Below are 15,314 nucleotides of genomic sequence, written 5' to 3' on the forward strand. Positions count from 1 at the left end.
CCTTGAAAAAGAGGAGGCTATGCATTACAGAGCTATAATTCCTAAACCCTTTCTCCGATTTGGATGTGGAAACTCTCATACTGCAGCTGGGAGCGTGCACTTTCAGCCCATATTATATATATAATTGTATTTCTGAACATGTTTTTGTAAACAGCTAAAATAACAAAACTTGTGTCACTGTCCAAATATTTCTGGCTCTAACTGTAAAAGCTGCTATTTATTTTTCTGGGGCTGAGGGAAAATTGAGTTGCTACTGCAGCTACTTATGGATTTATTTGGTAACATGATCCACAGACTGGCAGATATTTCTTTCAGACAGTGATCAAATACAAGTTAAAAACAAAAAGAAACGTTATGCTCACAAACGACCTGTGTGGTTGCCTCAGTGGTCCGCGTGCCTGCTCACTGCTCAAGCAATGTGGCTTCATCATGGCACAAACCGTGTTGTGCCACAGACAATTCATTCCCTTGAAGTCACTACTGAAGGTAGTTGTTTCCCTTAAAGCCAGGATTCCCATCCTGGGGCAAAAAATAAAATAAAATAGAATAGAGACTTTTCTCTTTCGTTGAGGAGAAATCCACTGTATCATCAGCACCAAAAGTTGAAGTGAGAGTTGATGAGAAAAACACTTTGTTTTTCTATTTAAAAAAAACAAACATAAATCTTGTGATCATAAATCAATATGAATTAATAAATAAATCAATATCAATCATAAATCAAATGCTGAAAGAATCTGTAATTTATGTTTCATGTTTACATTTATTTTTTAGATTAAGATAATGTATAATATTTGCCCTTCGCTGTACTCTAAGCTATGTTTCTGACATTCAATCGACTCTTAAAACTGTGAATGCAGAAATTGAAAATTGAATCGCTAAAATAAAATTGTGACTTCTTGTTATTTATAATGTCCTCTGTGCAGCGACCAAACCGACCCGTTCAACCGCAGTCCTCTCACCATGGACCAGATCAAGCCAAACGTGGAGCTCAAAGAGCAGATCTCACAGTGGTTGGAGCAGCACAGGCAGGACAAGCAGCAGCAGGGGCCCAGCGGCTAGTCCCACAGTGGAAAAACAGTGACTTCTCCCTTCCTTGTTTTGCTCCTTTGCTTCAGTGGCAAATCCACAGTCTGCTTTCCTCTGTGGATTTCTTCTTACTTCTCTGCTGTAGCTGCTTATTGCATACGCCCACTCATGCTTAATGGACCCTCTCTGTGACAACGGTCCATGCAAACTTCACTTTAAAATCAATAAACAGCAGCTGTGCTCCTCGCGAAGCTCCCTGTGGGGTTAACATTCGCAGGATGGAGGCTGCTTCTGCTTGTGCAGTTATCGCAGTGGGATTTAGAGCCAGAAGCAGCAGTTCAGTGTGAACCTCCTATCTGACCTTTTTACAATGCAAGGTAAGTATTTTAGACAAGTCATGGGTTAATAACATGTAAGCACGAGGTGTTTAACATTTCTAACTGAATTTATCCTTGTGAAGAATACCATACACTGCCTTTAAAGTTCACCAAGACCCCATTCATTTGCACCCGTTGGTTAAACGTCAATTGGCAGGCTCTTTGTAAATAAAATTGGCAAGGTAACATAAAACTAAACATTCATAGAGCCTGATTGATTAACAATAAAGTTCTACTTTTAGGCATTAAAAACCTTAAACACTGTATTTGTGTTTTAACACAGATTATAAGAAAAAAAAATTTCAGGTGGGGTTTTATGAAGTCTATTGATCAGTGTGACTTCAGTTTTCTGAATGTGGCATGAGGGATTCTCACTGGAAAGTCAAACTAAGAGCAACTCAGAATGTGGCTTAAGCAAGAGTAAATTTCGCCTCAGAACAAATGAAAACATAATTTTGAGCTAATTCACCAGGATTTGTTTCAGATTATTCATGGTGTGTTTATGTTCTGTTCATCAAATGCAAGTTATACACTTTCTTCTCATGAGTACTCCGCACAACCACTAAAAAGAAAATCTAACTTTTCCTTTAAATATTTTCCTGCTTAGAAAGAAGTCTTCCTTGTTGGGTGGAAGGCCTTTTTGTAGAATAGTTGAGTTGGTCTAAAATTAACATTTTCAGAGCATTTGCCAGCTTTTCAAGACAATCTGGCTGACTAGCTTCATGTGTGAAATTATGGATCACCTCTGTCAGACACCTAGCAGTGGTAACGGAGGTCTCCTTAGGTGGTCTTGGCCCAGACAGACAGACTGGAAAATGTGATCCAGATTTTATTTTATGTCATCACTGCAACAGAATCCACTTGCCTGTGTCGTCGTCTTAGATTTGTTTCTCTGACTTGATACAGATTCAAGTTATTTCCCTTTACAACCACACTTATTTGAACTAAAGAGCCAAAAAAATGAGCTAGTGTTACCTCAGAGTATACGACTCCTTTTCATCCTGTTGAGCAAAACTTACCTGATCATAACTCTTCCTTTTGGGTTTAAATGTAGTGCATTAACATTTGAGCAAACAGTCGATCAGTAGAATTGGTGCCTAAAACCCAGAGCTTTGCTGTAAATCTCAGCAAATGAGTTTCATACCTTTAACATGCACATGCTAATTTGTTTCTGTGAATATAAGCAGCTTTGCAGAAGATTGTTGTAAAGGAAAAGGAGATTACATCTTGTGTGTTTGAGTTAAAGAGCTTTAACTCGAGTAGGAGGTGACAAAGTGTGAGGAGTGGCTTTGTTGGCATGCTCTGATTTTGTTTTAAATATTTACCATCCTAATGGTCTTTAAATTACAATGCAATACTTTTGTTTTAAATGTGATTTTAAAAAAATATTTTGGATGTACAGTATGAATAAGAAATAAACTTATGTAAATTATAAGAGATGTTTAGTGATTCTGTGAATTTATAAAACTTATTGATGTGTGTGTACAAATTGAGCTTCTATTTTCCAAATATTTTAGCAAATGGAGCAAAAACATATTGTACATATAAGTTAAACATAAACTTTCTGTTTGTATTTTTGAAAATCCTGCGCCTCAAAAGTTGGGATGTTTAAAGATTTGGGATGAATTTACTGCTAGCACTTTGACAGAATTTTTCCCAACTAGACTTTTTAAAAATATTTTAACATCCGTTAATCATACAGGTTTTAGAGTGTAGACTTTCATGTAAATCTGAAAATCTGGTTTGGTTACTCCATCATAAATGTAAACAATATTTTATGTCATAGTTGTCTTTTTTTAACTAAAGCTAGGAGTTTTATTCTGGTAAAAAGGGACAACAATTACTCTGTCTTAAACATAATCTTAACCATGGTAATCATCAGTAAAGGTGCAGAGTAGGTTTTGGCTGCATGTGGTGAAAAATAAATAAAAACCTTGAAATCCTCTTAAGAACAAAAAAGGTGGTGGCTGCAGACGATCTAAAAAGGCCTGTCTAGACCTGTGTGGGCCTTTTAACATGTCCAACACTGACTTTACCTGGTGTAATTAGAAGAAGCTATGAAAACACAGCAGATATCCTGTATTTCTAGATATCTCTAACGCTTAACAGCGAAACCAGCAACTGGCAAGAAACCATTCTTCTAATGAAGCTGCCGCCAGTGAATGATGTAGAATGATACACATGCATCTCAGAAAAATAAATATCTGAAAAGTTCTTTAGAGATGTAGTTCAAAATATTTACTTCAGCTAATTTTGATGATTATAGCTAACGAAAACCCAAAATGCAGTTTTCCAGAAGATGATCTCATATAGTCGATAATGGCTTTATTTTTAATATGGAATGGCATGGTGCAATAAAAAGTGCGCTCATTCCATTCACTCAATATTTGATCGTTGCTCCTTTTGCATGAATATCTCCTTCACTGTGGCACGGCGGTGTGCAGGAAGCCCAGGTTGCTTTGATATGAGCTCGTCTCATAAGCGTCATCTTGACGGTCCTCCTTAGTTTCTCTGAAGTTCAGGTCAGTTGAGTTTAATGGCTCAATAACGTCACTGGTACTGGACTGCGTAGACGGGTCCACATCCTGCTAGAAAATTTAACCAACATCTCTGCATATGCTTGTCAGCAGATAGGTATGAAGTGCTCAAAAAATGTTAGGGTTGATTGCACAAAGACTTCTGATTTCATAAGACACAGTTGACAAACACCAGCTGCTGTCTTTGCTCCCCGTATCATCACCAACGCTCAAAACGTAATGCATTTTTGTTTATGTAATGCTTTTCTAAATACTCACACGCTTCACAGGAATCAAGCAAATTACAAACAGCACAGTCCATAAAGAAAAAATCTAAAACATAAAACAGGACATTAGTCATAAAAGTTGTTCTGAAAAGGTGTGTTTTGAAAGAGTTGAATGCGTGAGGGTCTGTATGGTTACGGAAGTGCTTGGGGAGAGAGTTATGGATGAAGTAGCCACAGAGTGCTGGACACAGAAGGCTGGCTTCAGAGGAGTGTAGGCTGCTAGTAAGAATGTGACGGACGGTAGAGCGGGTTGGTGAGGTAGCAGGACTCTTGGTTATGGAGACCTTTGAAATGAATACGTTGAAGGACAGGGAGGTTCTGGGGCGGTGACTGGAGCGGTTGTGGGTGAGCAGCAGAGCTCTGTGTGCTGGAGTTTGTTTGAGGACTTTGGACCATGAGCAATGAAGAATGCTGTTACAGTAATCAAGTCTGGAGGCATTGAAGGCATGGATGAGAATTTTAGCAGCCAAGACGGGGAGTGGTCGGTGGAGATGAGCAATATTTTTTAGGTGGAGGGAGAAATGGCCGTTCTTGTTCAAAGGAGAGGTTGCAGATGTGAGTTGAGGGAGACTGAAGTTGTTGACAGTTTTGGCAAGGGATCTGGGACCGATCGAGATGATGTCTGACTTATCACAGATGATTTTGGGGAAGTTTGAGTGCATCCATGATTTGATCTCACTTTGGACCTCACGCAACTTGGACTCTGTGTTTCTCTCTGTAATCTGAAACCATGATTTCCAAATACAAGCTTTCATCTGGAAAAAAAGGACTGAAACCAGTCCTTTTCCTCCTTAACTCAGGTAAGATGCTTCTTATGTTTCTTTTTTCTGGTTCAGGTGTAGATTTATTTTTATTTTTTTACACAGGGAATACAAGTGTATATTGTGAATATGTCTCTGTGTTGTGCTCTTTAAGCTTTCCAGTTAACATGCTTAAAGTACCCTGAAGGGAGTGGAAAACGTAGGTAGAAAACAACAAAAAGGTTAATGCTGGACTCAGCCAATTTAACAAAAAAAAAAAATAAAAATTTTTTTTTATGGTGGAGGGTCCAAGATGCAGGATGAGCTGCAGAACAGCAGGTTAGCATGCATGTCTCGTCCCATCTATTGACTTCATATGTGTGTGTTTTTTTTAATGTATTTAGGGCACAGGGAACATTAAAGGCAGCTCATCAGCAGTGTTATACCATAAAGGTGCATAAATGATTAATTTGCTTGATCAATTAAAATCCATACATACCGGCTGACCAGAAAAAGGCTGACATTTCTTTATTGCAATAACATTTTAGGAGAACGTGTGTATTCTATACAGTCGTCTTGTTCTGTTTTTCATTAATGTATTTTTTTCTTTTTTTTTTACCTGTTTTAAAAAAAATACAGGTTGTTGAGTCGTAAAAGAGGGACAGGATAATGACATTTGGATTACAAGAGATGGATGTGAACAGCAAAGTGCCAGGTACAGTGTGCAGGATGACTGGGTTAACATTACGTGTTTCTTTAGCATTATATTACCGTTGAATAACAAAGTATTGTAGTTTAGCCTGGCCTCTGCCTTCTTGACCAATTCCACTCGATTCTAATCTTGACAGCTCAGTCTAGGCTTTCTCCCATTGACTTGGATTCCTCCGGTTGAATTTCACCCGGGCCAATCAGCTAACAGAAGAAGTTGTGAACGATGACGTCAGCTGTTATAGGCTTATAAGCCATATAACATTGCTAAAACATTGCTAAATCTTCAGGCAAGCTATGGCCTGTATGGCTGTATGCCATACAGGCATACAGCTATGCCTGTATGGCTACAGGCATAGCTTGTAGCCATACAGGCTACAAGCTACAGGCTACAGTTTAGCTTGCCTGTAGCCATAGCTACAGGCAATGGCAGCGGAGGAAGTGAACGAAGCCATTCAGCTAGATGATCGCTGCACCTATTAAATTAACATCAACAGACATCTTGTTCAATTTTGCACAAAAAGCTTAATTTCAAAAGGTCTCTAAAAGGTCTAAATAGCTATGGATGTTGTTTGCTGCTTTGGTTTTTATAAACTGCTTTCTAAATAAACTTTAGTTAAATTAGTTTTATTGTAAATGTGATTAAAAACAAACAGTAATTTATTTTGTTCTAAACGGCATTTCCACAACAACTGAAGGTAACAGTTGTATTGTTTGACTTCCCATTTTAAGGGTGGTATTGGATAATTTAATGCAGTTTAATGTAGTTGACTTATTCGGAAAATTTAGCGATTTCTGGTGTTATTTTAGACTTTCATGAAAGTAGATTGTTAAACAACACAAGCAAAAAATAACAATGAAAGAAGAAAAATATTTTTACATCCTATACATGTGGATGGTTGGAAACCTTTGAACTTACCAGTCACGATTCCAGCTTCAGAAAACTTTTTTTGGGGGGGGGGGATTTCCGATTGGCACTTTGGCAAATCCAACATCCGAGCACAAAAGCAGCACACCGTTTGAAGCTCTGCCAAGTTGAATGGTTTTGATACAACCTGCCTTTTATACTCACAATGATTGTTTTGCATTTCTAGTTACTTATTAAACACAGGTGTGGTTTTCAAACATATTCTAGCTCTCAATATGCTGTTAAAACTCGGATTTTTTTTGAAACACATTTTACGCCTTATTTAACAATCTGTCCCAGACCAGTGGTTTAAATTTTGAGTTATTTCCCGGGCAAAACCCCTGAACCTGATTAGGATTCAGCCATGCAGATCCTGAATAGGACCGCTAAGAAAATGCATTGTCCGGGTTCTTTCAGTGTCGCCCCGCAACATGCATTACGATGAGCTCGTCAGTGTGAACGGAGCGCTGTGGTAGAGGTTGTTTATGTGGAGTGCTTGGTTAGGGTTCCGCCCACCGAGGTATCTGATCATAGGGGCAGACAGGCAGAGAGGTAAAATGGCGCACAGCTGTCGGTGGCGGTTCCCTGCTCGGCCCGGAGGGAGCAGCAACTCCGGTACCGGGAGGAGAGCGGGCCGTATCAGGGTTACTGCCTTTTTGCGGAGCGTATCGGGAGCCCAGCCAAACGCCGCTGGACTCGGACCCGGGTTTGACGCTGCACTACAGGTTTCTTCGGTTATCAGGAGCAACCTGCAGAAATTTCGGGATGTTTTGGGGGAATCGAGCGACTCTAGCAGCGCAGAGGTAAGCCCGGGACGCAGCCGGGAGCATCGGGTTAGACAGCTCCGAGACACCCGGGCCGGCTGGCGGACCGCTTGGTCCCTCCGAGGAGAGGAGCTAACGGTTACAGCCCCCAAAACTTGTCATTGGAAGGATGCTCGGTTAACTTTGACTGAGCTGTGTGGCCTTTAACTATACTGTAACGTACTGCAGCTGCAAGTTTAGTTAGAAAAAGCACAGGTAGTAAGTTGTTTTTTTTGTGTGTGTAGCTCAACCATTTAAGATGAAGGAAAGTTTCTTTTCGGAGGAGGAGAGATGCTACATCCACACAGTTTAGATGGAGCTAACATTACTCTGTTAGCCAAACCACAGCAGAGAAACCCCCGGTGTTGCACTGTTAATTACATCCTAGAGTCCCGTTAACATACGGAACAAATGCAAGTCAATAGACACCTTACACCTATTTCAATACTTATGATTTACTAGTTAGATAACTTAAATTGATATAGAGCCGCCAGAGCTCTATATGTTCTTCTGAAAATTAATTCTCACTCACAATGTAAAAGTTGACGTCCCATGTAAGCATTGGTTTTACTGGCCTACTGTTAACTAGCATTTAAACACCTAAATTTAGCGTTTGACTTTGAAGTAAGCATGTAATGTGTAGAAAAAATAAGGCAACTTAAAGGAAGCGAGAGAGTACAGTTGTGGTTTATGATGAGCTAACGTGAAGTTAGCTGTGTGCAGCGTATTTCTGCACTGGTTGTTCGCTTCTCGCTTAACCCGTGTTTAGCTTTCTAGGAGTAGATCATTGGCAGCTAAATAGCCCCGTAGTATCAAAATAAGCTAAAAGGGCTAACTCATTGTATCGAGGTGGTAACCTTTTAGCGACGTTCGCCTGGTTAGCTCGCATGCTAGCTGTTTGTATACCTTAGCCCAAAGTACACCATTATTCTTCTGTCTGAAACGCTGGTGAAGTTGAGTTTTGTACTCAGGAGGTTCCTGTGTTTACCTCCGAATGGTTCATCGCTACGCAGTCGAGTGGAAGCATAGGGGCTAAAGTTAGCAAGCCTCACACACAAATGTAAATGGTTTCTGTTTGGTGATAAGCTAAGACAGCTACCATGCTACGCTGTACGCCACGCTAGCCATCGGGGCTATTGCTGATGCATAGGAAAATGGGAGGTGGACATGTTTTCCCCCTCTCCTTACAGTCAGTACGTAGCTAATACAAACATAATATCTGGCTTATTACACGAGGCGAGGACGCCCGATTTGACGCTGCACAATGAATATAGCACTGCTCGGTGTATAACGGGAGCATATGAGCATGTTTTGTGGGCAGGTTTATCAGCGGAAAGAGGCTTGCTGGTGACAGTGCGCATGTAGGGCTGGCTACAATAACAACGAGCCCCTTCCAGACGGACCGTGTGATGTGGGGGTGTGTTCGCGTTAGCGAACTACCATCTTCCTCCTTCATGATGTGCAGCATGCGTTCATTGCAGTGGGAGTACACTGAGTGGGGATGTTTACCAGCAGGTTAGGAGCTCATGTTCAGAGCTCTGTTGTAGCACCTTTTTGACCAAAACACGTCAGTATTTATATATAATAAGTTAGTGGTTGTGAGGGGCGGTTTTGAGACGGAAATTGTGAATTTATTTTTTACGCGTTTGATGCGTATTTATGTATTTATTTTATGTTATTATATGTAAACCTAGGTTAAAAAGGATAACTTCATGCTAAATCTAGTGTGTACATTTTAAATGCTTATTAGGCAAATTGTTAATCGATACTTTTAATTTAAGTACTTTTTGCAGTGCAGCCTTTGCTAAGAGCTGGGTAGATGCAATGTTTGGGTGGCTGGTAGTTCCAGTGGTCATGCATTGCCTCTCTTCATAGTGTAACACAGGACCGGTTAGCAGGCTAAGTAGTTGTGCTGTTTGCTTCAGCAGCCAGCCTGCTGCATAACAGGTACACACTGCTTGTGGCTTGCACACTGTATTAATTAAACTGTGGTTTCTTAATAAGAGTGTTGGGCGACATGAGTCCTTGTTTTTCCTAGCTGCATCTATTTTGTTTTTCTTGTACAGTAGGTGAGGGAAAAGTATAGAAACCTTAATTTAGCCAGTTGCCTAGCAGTGCAGAGCCAGGTAGGAGAGATGGGCAGCTCTGGACTACTCTCTGCCTGAGAGACCTCTCATCATTCTGGTACTTTTTGTGGCGCACCATTAAACGGCAATTTAAACTGCAGAAACTTTAGTAAACTTTCTAAGCTGAGAGGGTCTGTTTCATTGTGCTGACAAAGTTAGCCAATGTGACGTTAGCATCTGAGAAAACGGTGGCAAACTTGCCTGTATTTTGTTTTGCTACAGCTAGTATAGCATCTTATTCAGCAGATGTGAAAGTTTTTATAGTGAGTAGCTTTAAATAGCTAAAATCAGTGAAGGCTGTGCTCTGTCCATGGTACCACTCTGGCGATTTCCTCACTGTGCTACACTTTCACTGCTGTGTGTCAACTTTCCACTGCTGGTAAAAGGAACTGTTACAGATAATACCTTCACAAAACTTTAGCTCAAAGAAATCCAGACTTCCCCTTTAACACTGAAAATGGTGGATTATAGAATGGATAGACCATTGAGTTTTTATTGAGCCTAAAGTGTGCAATATCAGATTTTATTGATTTTACATTTTTAAGTTTTTGTCAGCTAGAAGAATAATCTTTGTACCATGCTACTTTAGTGTTTGGCGACTCTTTAAGAGATGATCAGGTCTTCTGAGATCTACTGCAATACTCTATCAATGGAAGATTATAAATAATTTGGAGCAATCTAGACTATTATGTCACACATTAAACTGTTTAGAGATTCTGGGGTATTAGTGCATTTCTTTTGCCCTTCTATTTCACTCACACTTTTAGCATCACTATGTTATTGGCTTGCTTTGATTTTTATACAACATAAAACCCGTATAAAGAGATGTTTCTTTACAATAAGAGCCACTCTCGCATTCAACACAATTTCAATGTGTGGGCACAGATTAGTCTATTAAATCGTCATCAAGTTTGGGTAACGTAGCATTGTCACTGCATCAGTAACAAAAAGAAGCAGTGTGAAGCGCTTCTTTGGCCAGACCGAGGCAGGGTTGTCCAGGCTCACTGCAAGACACTGGGCTCATGGGGCAACCCCGAACAGAGCGCCAGCCGGACACTTGGTCACCCCGCCCGCCTCCTTCCATGCAGGAAAAAAAAAATCCAAATCCACTTCAGACACACACATCCCCGTCTGAGAGGCAGAGCAACTTTTCTTCTGACAGCTGCCACTTTGGAATGGATTACTAAGCCTATTTAAGTGTCTCTAAAGGGTGCCCTTTGGTTACTGCTGTCCAAATGACGGCATTTATTTGCCCTTCTGTGCATGGAGGGATTTTATGGCATTAAAGTGAGCAAATTGTAAATAGTTTTTCTTAGTTTTTTTGCGAGGGCTGGGCATGTAGATGTTTTTGTAAATGAGATCATCCCCAGTTTTTTCTCTGCGTCTCCAAGCAAAGTTTGCCTCGGTTCTTCTTTGTCTGGGTCCTTTGTTATCTCACCTTCTGCTGCGTCTTTTCTCCTCGCACGTTGTTATTATTAAAGTTTAATGATTCATACAGAAAGGCTGTTGAATGGATGTATCCACCTAAACATCTCTTTGCCTCAGCGGTTCAAGAGAAATGGTGTGGCTGAGCGGAAGGGGCTTCGGTCCGGCAGGTGTTTGGCCTATTTAAATGGAAGACCCCCACACCCGATTACCCATTCCCAAGACGGCGTGTGGATTGGAGCAGGAAGCCTTGTGTCTGCTTTCATTCCAGTTCTCACAAAGTGCGGCGGCTGAAAGAGTGCAGGCAGGGATATCAAAGGGTGCTGGGCGACCCCCACCCTCCCCATCCCGACGGGACAACGCTGGGTGGGGGAATTAGTCCCAGACCCTCCCATCCACGGCTTTATTCTGCTACAGCAGGCGGGCAAGGGGCTTTCACCTCTGCTTTCGGAGTTGCCTGACTGGGAGAAAGGCGGCAATTGTGTCGTCTTTCCCTCCCTTTGTGTTGCCGGCAGTTGGGGCAGGGGTGTCCCTCGGACTTTGTCCCCGTCTCTGATTGCAATCAGGAGTGGGCGTGTCGTCTTTGTCTTTATTTTGATTAAAACTCAAGTTTATGCTGCCCGCTTGGTTTAGGAGGAGTGGAAACGCACCGTCTGCGTCTGCCAGCCTTTGTGAATGTTGCTGTGTTGGGAAACAGTTCGACACGCCGCCTGTCAGTCCGTTTATCTTTGTCCACCAACTGTCCTCCTCGTCCTACGGCTCACGCATAAGGACATGAGGTGTCCCCAGACGGGGTGTGCTGAAGGGCAAATGTGAAGCAGTTGTATTTGGTGTTTGAACACTTGCAAAAAAAAGCAAATGTTCACCTTTTGCTTGGATCTGATGGGGCACTCGTCCCGGCGTGAGTCGCTTCTGTGGCCTTTTTCTTGTTAGATGTGTCATCGAAAGGACATACAAAAACAATGAGATAATCACCCATTTACCGTATAGAACAAGATGACTAATAGTGATTTTACCCTACTTCCTCGAGGGAAACTTCCAGGAATTTGTTATAATTGGACACCACACCAGTCAGAGATTTTTGTGGACAAATTCTGGGGTTGTCTCGCTGATACAAATTTCTTTTTAAGAGCAAGCATTCTCTTTTTTTTTTTTCTTTTTTGATTTGTGGAGGAGTGGAAAACTGACAAATAAAATGTGCATACTAAAAAGAAACCCTAACATTTTCTGAAAAATAACCCACAGTTACAGATCTTTCTTTTGCCGTGTCACTCAGCATCAACAAATACAGTAACAGTCTCGAGATTATGCGACAGAAGTATTTACATATGTGTAAAGCACTCAGTAATGGCAAACTAAATCTGTACTGTGAAAAGGCAGAAAGGGATGTACTGTGATGTGCAACAGGACCAGAAGTAGCATTGTGTGTGTGTCAGAGGGAGCAGGCAACATTACTCAGCTCCGCTGTTTAACAATGTGAAATTCTCAGGCCATGATAACCTTGAGTCACAATATTATCACTTTATTAACATAAAACCTTAAACAATATAACATGATCATTTTATCCTTTTATATGGCTGAAAACAACAATTGTTCTCAAAATAATGCAATTTATTGACTGCTACTGGTCAAGGTTTTAAAAGTTTAAAACCTTGGTTCTATTTAGCAGCATCAAGGTAAATCAAGACTTTGAAGAGTTATAACCTTAGATGAATGAATCAAAAAGGAAGCAATTTTATTTTGAAGAACTGGAAGAGTCTTAATATTTACAAAAATTTACCAAGTGAGTTCAATTTACATTTATTTTGTTCTGAACACGACCAAAAGTCAATAACACAAATCTCAGCTAGAGGTACATCAGTGAGGCTGTTTTATGATGCAGCAAACAAAAACAAATTGGTTTGAGGTATTCGCTTCTCAAAATACACTAATTCCCCCTGACTAATAAATTAAGCACATAGTTCAACAGACCGGTGGCTGACTTCCTGTAAACACTTGCTCCATGGTGCCGATAAATATCAGCACTTCATGTCTTCTTTAACTCAATTTACTGACATGCGCTGTTGAGAAGCATTAAATCATTCTTACTATGAATAACATTACCGTGATGAAAAGTCATTTGCATAGACTACAGTAAATCAAAGGGGTCAAAAATGAATAATTTTCTCAAATGATTTACTCACTGGTTTACTTTCAACCCCGATTGCACCAGACATGGATCATGCTTGAGACTTTAGTTCCAGGTTTCGAGTCCAAGTAAAATCTGAAATTGCGGATTTTGTGGCTTCAGGGTTCAACGTCAGAGACCTGAGTCCTCATTTTTGACACAAACACGGCAGCTTCCCAGATGTATCTGCAGCTTTCTGTCTGTTGTAGAACAAAATGTATCTCTCAATATGATATAATTTGCAGTTCAACTGTTGTAATTCTCCATTCTTTTGTCATTCGTTGGCATTGGATGCCCTTTTTTGGATTTAAACCAATTCTCCACCAAACAGTTAACAAAAAACTAAGCTAACAGGTGACAACCTGTTGTGAAACTGTCACAGCTGTGTTTGTTGACTGCATAAGATGTGGTTTGTGCTTCCGATCACAAATCCGTGCTGTGGTTGTTTTATCAACTGCAGAGTAAGGCAGACGATAGTCGCTGGTGTTCTCTAAAGAGACTGCACGAAGTTTGCACGTTGCATGGACCGGCTTCTGAATTTCTGCTAAAGGGTGCTGCGTGTGTGTGGGATGGCAATGCCTAACAAGTTCAGATCTGCATACAGACTTTATCTGCATCAGTTTGATTTCTCAAAAGGCTATAAAAGTCCAGCCTGCCTCTGAGCATGTAAAAGCGGCATCAAAACGATACAGAGAAGCGTACCTCAAACCGAATTCCCAGCCGCCTCACAGGTGTTAGGGGCAGTCCCAAACGTCCCCTGAAAGCAACAGTTTCGCTCCAACTATGAATCAGCTTGGTGCTCTTTTCTCCACCTATTAGTGATTTCTGTCAAGTAATGTGCGCAGCAGTCGGGCAGATGAGATGTGGCAGATCAGCAGGAAGTAAAACTGCTGAAGGCTTCAAGGCGAGAGCGTGCAACAATGCAAACCGCTCTTCATTTCAAGAGAGTTAAGTGGAGAGAAGGGAAGTTCTGTCTCCGCTGTTACCCCGTTGCAGCGTTGCGAGGCACAGAGGCGCATGAACGTGACCTCACTAATCTACTACCGTATTTGTTTACTTCTTGAAGTTGCCCGCCGTACTGTCGAGCTCACGGCGAGCCTTGTGTTTCGCACGCCGCCGCTTCTCTGTGCTCGGCAGTCAGTAGGCGCAAAGCGAGAGCTCGGCGGAATATGTGTTTTGGGAGGAGACGGGGAGCCTTGTTGTACGTGGGAGGCCTGTTTGGTTTGGGATCTGTCGAGCTTCTGCACGGGCATGCTGAAATCCTGAAGCCTTTTCATCTAGTGCTCCCAGGGGAGTGCTGCGTTTCCACTGTTGTTGGTGGTCAAGATGCTGTTTCCTTGTTTCTCTTTTCATTTTTCTCCCCCCCCCCTCTTCTCTCTCTCTCTCCCTCTCTCTGCATCCTCCTACATCCATTCTCTGGTCCTCACTCTGGTGTGCATGCACTCCCCTCCCCCGCATCCTCACTCATATGTTGTGCTTGTTTACATCTCAATTTGCAATTTATGCACAGGGTGCTTGTACTTTTTTATTTATTTATTTATTTTATTTTTTAAATTTACTTGTGTAAATGTTAAAACAATAACCGATAGAATCACAAGGTACACACGGAGAATTCATTCGCGCTCGCAATGCATCGGAGCGTTCTGCTTTAACATCTTGCCACCCGAATAAGGATGTTGTGATGTCAGCTACTCGCTGCATCCTCAGCGAGTCATAGCCTTTCTTTGGTACTCCGCCCCCCCTTCGGCTCTGCAAAATCACCAGCGAGGAGCAGCAGCTTGCTCGAGGAGAGGAGAGGATGCTGGCATTAAAGCAAGACAGGGGATAAAAAGAGAGAAGTGTAAATAGAAGAAGCTGAAGATGCTCGAATGCGCTATGAGGAGCGTCAGATGCTCAGATAAACCATTCCTTGCCAGAGTAAACAGCAGTATTTACTGTCCGTTATGACAGTTTACATGTCGAACAGACGAAAGACAGTTTTGCAGCGCACATTATAGCTTTCTATATTTTGTATCAGATGCTGCGAAGTGCATCAGTTTTTTTAATTTTTTTAAATGGTATCTGCTTTTTGGCAAGGTGATGTAACTCCTAGGTGGTGCAGAGTCAGTCTGAATGTCTGCACACACTTGGAGAGCAGCTGCTCTCCAAACTGGGCCAACAAGACCTCAACTGCATCTCCACACGCCTCTATAAATAAACATGATAAAATGACACACTCACCTCCACTCCTGA

The 15,314-nt window shown here is 41.4% G+C and overlaps 2 protein-coding genes across 5 annotated transcripts in view; both read left to right on the forward strand.

Moving 5' to 3' along the window:
• ube4a (ubiquitination factor E4A (UFD2 homolog, yeast)) overlaps positions 1-2,838 on the forward strand; it is a 20,701-nt gene extending 17,863 nt beyond the window's left edge. For both annotated transcript variants that reach the window (XM_008425635.2, XM_008425636.2), the window contains exon 20: positions 924-2,838. In XM_008425635.2, coding sequence (XP_008423857.1) covers positions 924-1,059 — 136 coding nt within the window. In that variant the 3' untranslated portion in view covers positions 1,060-2,838. The remainder of the gene's footprint in view (positions 1-923) is intronic.
• Positions 2,839-7,030: 4,192 nt separating this feature from the next.
• The window catches only part of kmt2a (lysine (K)-specific methyltransferase 2A), a 39,315-nt gene continuing 31,031 nt past the window's right edge, over positions 7,031-15,314 (forward strand). For all 3 annotated transcript variants that reach the window (XM_008425637.2, XM_017308218.1, XM_017308217.1), the window contains exon 1: positions 7,031-7,364. In XM_008425637.2, the coding sequence (XP_008423859.2) occupies positions 7,047-7,364 (318 nt within the window). In that variant the 5' untranslated portion in view covers positions 7,031-7,046. The remainder of the gene's footprint in view (positions 7,365-15,314) is intronic.

This window comes from Poecilia reticulata, linkage group LG13 (assembly GCF_000633615.1).
Source record: "Poecilia reticulata strain Guanapo linkage group LG13, Guppy_female_1.0+MT, whole genome shotgun sequence".
NCBI classification, from domain to species: Eukaryota; Metazoa; Chordata; class Actinopteri; order Cyprinodontiformes; family Poeciliidae; genus Poecilia; species Poecilia reticulata.